The following is a 9,076-nucleotide window of genomic DNA, read 5'->3' as shown; positions in this document are numbered from 1 at the left end:
TGGGATGATAAGGTTACTGGGGTGATGGTGTTACTGGGATGATGGGGCACTACAGTAGCTACAGGTACAATTGGGGGAATTTTTTTGTCTTGTTGCTTGGTTGAATCTTGAGGTCAGAGAGATGGTACAGTGGACAGGACACTTATCTTGCACATAGTTGCTCTGGGTTCAATTCCTGGCACCACATTACATCCCCTGAGCCTTGCCGGGGTGAAACAAACATAGAGCCAGAAGTAAGCCCTGTGAACCTCTGGTAATACCCTACAACCACCACCCAAAAAATGAATTTCTGGGTGGGAAGGCACCAAGTCATTTTTTCCTGAAGTGTGGACAGGAGGCAACATAATGTTCTTTTGGACATGGCGTTCCCTCTGACAACTATTCTCATGGCTGGAGAAATGCAAGGTTTTTTTTTTGGGGGGGGGGGTGCTTCTGCCTCTGCAAAGCCTCCCACAACCCCACATCATATACAGGCCTTTGCAGCAAAGCCATAAGGAAGTGGGGGTCACAGGCGAGGTCTCAGAGAGGCCGGCAGCATCCCTGAGCCTCCTGTTCTGTGCTGGGCATTGCAGGTAGAGACAGGAGGTAGGTGGGAAGGTGAGGTGGTTTCTCAAGAGCAGCATAGTAAGAATCCAGAATGACAGCCTCGGAGGCCACTTAATGTTTCCCAACCACCTGATCTACCCATGAGGAAAGCGAAGTCCAGGCCAGTGGAATGACGTGTCTCCCAGGGGAGCCATGAGACAGGCTTCAGCGAGCCTCTAATCTTCCTCTCCAGGGTGCCCTTCTCTCTGGGTTGCGGAGCCTCATCTCCCAGGGCCGCAGGGACCTGGTGGCCCTGACTCCAGCCCAATGAGCTGGACCAGATCTTATCATGACCCAGGCTTGGCCTCCACCTGCCAGACTAAAGGTGTCCTTTGGCCCACAGGCCCGTGGGGACCTGTCTGGGCTGGAGGAGGGCAGGGCTAGGTCAATCTCTGGACCAGCTTCTAGGGGCTGGTGCATTCTGGCTTTTAGAGGCAAGGAAGCAACCAGTTCATTCCGGAAGCAGGGGTCTCAAACTCAATGTACCTGGAGGCCGCAGGAGGCAAAGTCAGGGTGATCCTTGAGTGCAAAGTCAGTAGTAAGCCTTGAACATTGGGGGTGTGACCCAAACAGCAAAAACAAAACACCTTCCTTTTTTTTGGGGGGGGGGCCCACAACCGTTTGATGCTCAGGGGTTACTCCTGGCTAAGGGCTCAGAAATCGCCCCTGGCTTGGGGGGACCATATGGGACGCCAGGGTATCGAACCTCCGCAGTCCTTCCTTGGCTAGCACTTGCAAGACAGACACCTTACCTCTAGCGCCACCTCTTCGGCCCCTACTAAAACAAAACAAAACAAAACAAAAAAAGATTCCTCTAGGGCAGGGCCACAAAATGTACGGAGGGCCGCAAACGGCCCGTGGGCCGTGAGTTTGAGACCCCTGCCAGGTTCTTAGGACAGCTGAGCTTTATCAATGGATGAGAGGTTGTAAAACTGCCTACCCCCAACATTCCAGGCCGCCTCACATGCTCCTAGAGAACAGAGGGTTTTTTCTGTCTTCTCTCCCCCTCCCTTCCTCCCTCCCTCCCTCCCTCCCTCCCTCCCTCCCTCCCTCCCTCCCTCCCTCCCTTCCTTCCTTCCTTCCTTCCTTCCTTCCTTCCTTCCTTCCTTCCTTCCTTCCTTCCTTCCTTCCGTTCTTCCTTCCTTTGTTTCTTTCTCCTTTCACTTTTTCTTTCTCTTTTCTCTCTCTTGCTCTCTTTACCTCTTTTCTTTTTCTTTATTCTTTCTCCCTCCTCTCCGCCCCCCCCCCCCATGTATTCAGGGACTATTCTTGGGTTTGTGGGACCATATGTGCTACAAGGGATTCAAACTTAGTTCCGCTGCACACCGTCGGGCACACACCTTCCCTGCGCGCATCTCTGGGACCTTCACCTGCTTTCCTTAGGACACAGGGTGGGCTCCCCGCAGGAGGCTCCCCTTTTGCATTCGAGGACGTTCTCGAGCCCAGCATCTAACTAACGCGACTTTGCCTCGGCAGGGTTGGAAGATGATCCAGATGATCGCAGCACGGTGACCCTCGGCGCTGGCTGGCCGCGGACTCGCCAGAGAGAAAAGCCTGCGCCCAAGTGCGAGCCCGGGTCGCGCCTGCGTCGCCCCCGCCGCTGGACCTTCCCTCCCAGGACGGCCCGAGTACTATGCATGTGATGAACTGTGTCTCCTTGGTCAGCGATAAGGAAAATGGGGCTCCCGCCTCGCCAGCCGGATTCATGATCAGCCGGTCCCCGCCGCCCCCGCCGCCCCCGCCACCGCCACCATGCGTGTTTCCCGAGGGGGTCGGGCTCCCACCCCCCGCCCCGCCCCTGCCCGGGGGTCCTCCCGCCCCCCCGCCCCCGCCGGGACTCCCCCCGACCTCGCTGGTGAATGGCCACGGCCCCCCGGGCAAGAAGAAGCGGCTGCGCAGCTTCTTTTGGAAGACGATTCCCGAGGAGCAGGTGCGCGGCAAGACCAACATCTGGACTCTCGCGGCCAGAAAGCAGCAGTACCAGATCGACACCAAGACCATCGAGGAGCTGTTCGGGCAGCAGGACGCGAGCCCCAAGACGTCCCCAGCCAGGCGAGGGTCCCCTGCCCACTCGTCCTTCCGGGAGGCCAGAGAAGAGGTGAGTGAGAAGGGCGCGGGGTGGTGCGGGCCGGCGGGGCTCTGCGTCGCTGAGAGTCCTGGATGGGTCCTTTACTTGGTGGGGTGGGCCTGCTGGAGCACAGGGGCCTGAGTTTCCTCCCAGCAGCCCATCATGGAGCACAAACTCACGTGGAATGTTGGCTGTTGGGGTTGGGGCCCCTCCTGGCAACAAACAAGGCAGGAGTTATCCGAGAGCACAGAGCCAGGAGTAGCCCCCCTGAGCACCACTGGGTGTAGCCCCAAATGCCTCCCCACCCCTAACAAAAAGGCAGAACTGTTCACTGGCAGTCTGGATTTAATTAAAGGAAGGAAGGGCCTTATCCTCACCCCTCACTCTCCTCCCTCTTGTACCCTGAGTAAACCTTTCCTTTTTCCCCTGCCCCAGCCTGATTCTCAGTGATGTGATGCTGGTGGCCATCCTGCGCGCAGTTGGAGAGGGGGGCATGCAATGCTAAACGATGGTACTCAGGGCCTTCAGAATGCAAGGCAGGCAATGCAGTCCTTATAGTCACCCTTCCCCAATAATTTCTATTTTGCAAAGAATTAAAAAAAAATAAGTGCAAACAGAAAGGAAATGTGATATTTTAAGGGCCGCACCCAGTTGTGTTCTGGAACTCTTCTCTGCTTGGGTGAAGCCTCATTTGGGGTTGCTCCTATTGATGCTGGTGGAACCTGGATCCTTCTGCCCTTTGAGCAGTAGTTCCAGTCCCTGATTGTTACTTTTCCTTGTCATATAAGACACCTAACCTTGTGATAGAAGACACCTAACCCATTGTAACTTTAAAAGGATTTACACTTGCATGACATCAGACACCCAGGGGGTTATTAGCCATCTTTGCTGTGCAGGCCTAGCGCTGCAGGCCTGAGCTATTCCACTGTTCACTGACCTTGGTCACTTCCTGCCTCTGAGAACCTGACCCAGGTGGAACTACAGTGTTTATCTCATGTGAGTTTGTATCGTGTCTGCAAGGCTCATCCCTATCTAGCCCCATCTTCCATCCGGTGCTCCATTTCTCTGGTCCCATCCTCTGCCTATACCACGTTGTGTGCCTCCCAATGTAAGGGCGAGGGTGTGCAGGTGTCTGTGCTCCAAATGTGAATCTAACCCAGGCTTCTAGAAATACAAGGAAGAGCCTTGGCTGTGTGGCAGGAGGGGAGTGACTCTTCAGCAGTTTGGGTTCAGACAGGGAGATGATGGAGCCAGTGCCTGTTGGGTCCGAAGTGGATTTCCAAGGGTTTTCCAGGAGGTTTCTTTGATGTGGGGGTAATGGTGTCCTCCCAGATCAGCAAATCCAGGGCCCACTGATGATTTTGTTTGTTTGTTTGTTGTTTGCGGGCCACATTTGGTGGCACTCAAGGGTTATACCTGGCTCTGTGCTTAGAAATCACCCCTGGAAAATTCTGGGGACCATATGGGATGCTGGAGATTGAACTCAGGTTGGCCACATGCAAGGCAAACACCCTATCCACTGTGCTTTGCTCCAGCCACCACTGGTGATTTTTAGTAAAACAGACTTTGGGGGTGTAGCACAAGGACCCAAAGATGAGCTGTTCCTGGGGTCCTGCATACTGGGGACACCCAGGTCACCCTGGAGATACTCAGAGGACCATGTGGTGCCAGAAATCAAACTGCTATACTTTTCTCTCAGCTCCTCTCCAAAACTTTTTAAAAATACTTTTTATGCTTTCTCTGACATGAGTAGAGAAATAGATCCTCTTACTGGTCAGATATATGCAATTTTCTTTCCTCATGAGAATTTCCAAGAAGTTATAGTTGAACGACAGCCTTGTGTGTCCTCCAGCCAGATTTTAGTATTCCCTATGGGTGCATTCAAGCAGTGCTGCCTTTTAGCACCTGTCTTGGGGCAGTGGGGTCCCTGAGCAGCAGGCTCAGTAGAGGGCTGCCCCTGTGGGACACACAGCACCCCAGCCCAGGGCCTCATATGCCACAGCTGTGGGGAGGCCAACATGCCAGCAGCGATGCTGTCGCCTTGAAATTGAATCGCCTGCTCAGAAACGACCTGCTATTATGTGGTCAGCACCGATTTTAAAAAGGCTTATAAAGCATTACGGATAAATTCCGTTATGCTCCAGAAATTGCTGGAAGATTGGAAAGATCTGGGCTTGGGAATAGCTGAGCTTAGGAAGATAAACTTCAAACATGAAATGAGAATATACTGGGGTCAGGCGGGAGGGAAGAGTTTTTGCATTGTCCAGATCTTCTGTCCCTGATGCTTGAAGAGTACCTCAGAGATTCCAGTGGCAGAAGAATAATGAAGCTGTAATAAAGTCTTTAGAAATAGATATTTTACTGGGTATCAGAGTAAGGTGGTTCAGGTCAAGCCCCCCCCCCTTTTCAGAGCTTTGTGCTCACCCCCAGATCCTCTTCCATTCATTGCTGTTCTTAGATCCCCACCCTCACCCCAGAACTTCCCACTGCACTTAGCTAGGTCTGTACTAGAATCTTCTAGATTCTGCAGTGCTCTGTAGGGAAAAGATAATGCTGGCCATTACTCACGCAAGGTTGTGGCTTCAGATAGAACCAAACTAGATAGTGAAGAGTCCACAGTGCAAGGTGCCAGTAGTCAAAATATGAAAATACTGTGACTATGCCCCACATGTCTGAGGCATGAGGGCTGGGCCACAGGCGGCTCTCAGTGTTTACTTCTGGCTCTGTGCTCCAAAATCACTCCTGGCAGGCTCAGGGGACCATATGTGATGCCGGGGGTCAAATCCAGATAAGTCCTTGGTTGGCAACATGCAAAGCAAATGCCCTACTCACTGTGCTATCTCACTTCATCCCAACTATCCTATTTTACTGTATTAGGTACAGTAGAGTAGAGTAGAGTGCTTGCTTGCTTACACATTGCTGACCCCCATTCCATTCCTGACATCACCAGTAGTTCCCTGAGCACTTTCAGGTGTAGCCATCAATCCACACAGAGACAAACTAAACTGCCACTTACCAGAAAAGGTAGGAGGACAGGAGAGAGCCTAGTTCTGCTAAATTTAAGGAAGTCATGTTTTACTCTCCCACGCTCTAGTTTACATACCCATCATCCCTTTTCAACTAATATCATGATCACAGAATGTTCTAGAATTTTAGGTCATGCCCACAATGTAGAACTTGGTAGAATATTTGAGATGCATTTAAAAAAATACAACTGGATTTTTATTTTGTGCCCCAAGTTGATAATTTACCATAAATAACAAAAAAAAGGCATACCAGCCAAACCAAAGCATGAAGTCTATATTGAAATAGATATAAAAAGCTTTGAAAGTGGTTGATCTTCAGAATTGGACAGAGAATTGAACTAATAGCCATTTAATATTACCTTAAAAGGCAAAAAAACTTTGACCTCAGGCAGGAGCAATAGTAAAGTAGGTCTGATATTTGTCTTGCATGTGACTAACTGAGGCTCAATAACCAGTACTCCATAGGGCCTTCGAGCCCTTGCCAGGTTTGATTCTTATGTGCAGAAGTAATCCTTAAGCACCTCTGGGTGTGGCCCACAAACCAAAATATATAAAATGAAAGTTTGACCTATTCCAGTCAAAGCAATGAAAAGTTTCTTTGGCTGCTTGATGCCATGTTCAAAGACCTCAGAGGTTCCCATACTTAGGTGACCTACTGCCCCCTTTTTAGGAAAAAATAAATCACTCAGTGTCCCCCTGGAAATCTACCTTTTTGCTTTGTTTTACTTGTTTTGGGAGCCATACCCAGTGGTGCTTGGAGCTTTCCCTACCTCCACGCTCAGGGTTCATTCCTCGTGAGCTTGGCGGACAGATGAAGTACAGGGGATCAAAATCAGGTCAGCCTTGTGCTTGCAAGGCAAGCACCCTATCTTCTGTACTATGGCTCTGGTGAAAGCTACCCTTTTTAAGCAAACAGAAAGTTTGCCCCCATTTGTACCAAGGCTCCTACTCTCCCCATTACTTCAACAACCCCCATTATCACCCATTTTTGGAAACATTGTTGTAAGTGAAGTAAATGATTTACAAAGGAATATATAAAAACGTGGAGTCATAGAGGACTGCAGTGGCCATGAGAGGGGAGGGAATTGTGTGCTTCAGATTTGCAGGTAGAGTTTGTGGGCTGCAAGTATGAGGTTCCAACACTGAATGAAGTGCTCTTCAGGCTGTCAGGCTGTCTGCTAGAAAGCAGTGAAGGCAGTGTGTGGCTCAGAGGTAGCACATGCCTTGAGTCTGTGAGGGTCTGGGCTTGATTCTCTGGCTTTAAACAAAAGAAAAGGCCAACATGAAGGCAAATATGAATTTTTACTTAAATCCACATTTAAGTTATTTTTATTTGTTCATTTTGGGGCCACTCCTAGCAGTGCTCAGGGGCCACCTTGCTGGTGATCTCAGGGATCACTGGCAGTGCCTGGAACTGAGCCTGGGTTAAGGGTACGTTGACATGCTAGACAAGAACTCACATTTTTCCTTCCATCTTTCCAGTCTCCACCTCAAGCTGTTTAGCTAAGACCTGGTCATTTCCTTTTCTTACACAAAAGGGTTGGGGGGGGGGGGTCAGATTTGCTGGTTTCTGAAAGGAGGTGAAAGTCCAAGAACTGTTGAGAAAAAACTGGGAGCCCAGTTAGATCTGTTGCCTTGGTGCTTGGAGGCTGAGCAGGAGAGTCTTTTTTGTTGTTGTTTTGTTTTGTTTTGTAGCCGGGTACCCCTCAGATCCTGTGGGGTCCTGCCTGCTTGTCCTGCAATGGGGTGTCCAGAGAAACTGAAGTACAGGAACTGGTGGGGAGCCAAGGTGACTGGTTCAGTCTGTCTCCTGGGAGCCCTGATCTCAGGGCTTGCCTCACCATACAGCACTCCATTGTTCACAGGGGCAGCAAGATAAGCTCAATTACCTGGATAGCGATGACCCTCTGCAGAGGACATTCCTAATGTACTACTAGAAGGCTCTAGAAGGCTCCAGTGTGGCCCAACAAGGAAGCAGATGGCAGATGCTTGGGACAATGACAGGACAGTTGTCTCTGCGTTCTCTAGTTTGAATGGATTTTCGTGACAGCCAGTCTGTTTGTGCTCTGGCCCTCACTGGGAAATCATGTATCTCCATCACCCTATCACCCCAAAGAGGCAACTTGAAAATCAATAGGACACATGGTCAGGCATGTGGGTGGTGTGGAGGTTTTTGACAAACCTTGCCCCCACCTTGTTGGAAGCTCCCTGGAAAGTGCGGTTGGAAGGACATGGACTCCACCCTGATATTTTCACTGAAATTGGGATGACAAGGAACCTTTCTCTGAGGCTCAGTTTCTGTTCTTGTAGGAATAATGAACAATTTCTCTATCACTTTTTCTCATGTGGCTGTAGGTGGGCTTAGAGTCTCAGGGGGCCAAGGAGGGGCTGCAAGGTCTAGCAGCACATGAAGCTTAAGGAAGGAAAAAGAGAGATATTCGTGGGGATGAGGGTGAGGTGAGGAGTCTTGTTATTATATATTATATATGGGGCCAGAAAGATAGTACAAAGCTAGGATGCTTGCCTTGCATGCAACTGACCCAAATTCAATCTCTGGCACCACATACACTCCCTTAAGACCTGCCAAGAGTGAGCCCTGAGCACAGAACCCTGAGCACAGCCAAGTGTGGCCTCAATCACTGGCCCCTCCATTAATGCTTTATTTGGTAGCTCTTACTCTCATCTTTCTTCCAGTATTTTTAATAACTTTAATCACCTACTTTCTTTTTTCAGATTACCATCTTGGATGCAAAGCGGAACATGAACATTGGAATATTTCTCAAGCAATTTAAGAAGTAAGATGCTTGCCTGCCTTTGGAGTTAGTCATGGTCCCACTATCAGCATCAGAACCTGAGGCGTTGGCCTCGAGGCATGCAGAAACTGAGATGAAGGACTATGGAGCCTTCATAGACCAGAGCTCTGATGAGTCTACAAGTACTCTCTGCTCCTTCCCCACTCAAGCACTGTCTGTCTGGTGGGGTGCCAGGAACTAGGGTTATTCAAGTTGGGTAGCATGTAGATTTATCCTTTAATGTTGCCCTGAGTTAAACTTGAGTATTTTTTTCATTTGTTTATGGGCCACCCCAGTGATGCTCAGGCCTTATTCCTGATGCTGTGCTCAGGGATCACTCCCAGAAAGTTCTAGGGACCATATGAGGTGATGAGAATCGAACCTGGATGATCTGTGTATATAAAGAGAGGGCCTTACCTATTGTATTATCTCTCCAGCCCCAAGTGTTATATTTATTTAGGGGGGTGATATTGGGTCATACTTAGCTGTGTTCAGGGCTCTAAACTCAAGGATCCCTTTTGATAGTGCTCAAAAACCATCTAGGGTGAGAGAATACATTTTAAATCAACTAGGGGTCAGCCACATGCAGGGCAAACACCTTCACC

The 9,076-nt window shown here is 49.9% G+C and overlaps 1 protein-coding gene across 1 annotated transcript in view; it reads left to right on the top strand.

Annotated features, from left to right (window-relative positions):
- Positions 1-2,218: 2,218 nt before the first annotated feature.
- Positions 2,219-9,076, top strand: part of FHDC1 (FH2 domain containing 1) — a 32,500-nt gene continuing 25,642 nt past the window's right edge. The window contains exons 1-2 of the mRNA XM_049769636.1: positions 2,219-2,683; positions 8,413-8,474. Of these exons, the coding sequence (XP_049625593.1) occupies positions 2,219-2,683; positions 8,413-8,474 (527 nt within the window). The remainder of the gene's footprint in view (positions 2,684-8,412; positions 8,475-9,076) is intronic.

This window comes from Suncus etruscus, chromosome 3, assembly GCF_024139225.1.
Source record: "Suncus etruscus isolate mSunEtr1 chromosome 3, mSunEtr1.pri.cur, whole genome shotgun sequence".
In the NCBI taxonomy this organism is placed as follows: domain Eukaryota; kingdom Metazoa; phylum Chordata; class Mammalia; order Eulipotyphla; family Soricidae; genus Suncus; species Suncus etruscus.
This window is presented reverse-complemented; position numbering and strand designations above follow the sequence as displayed.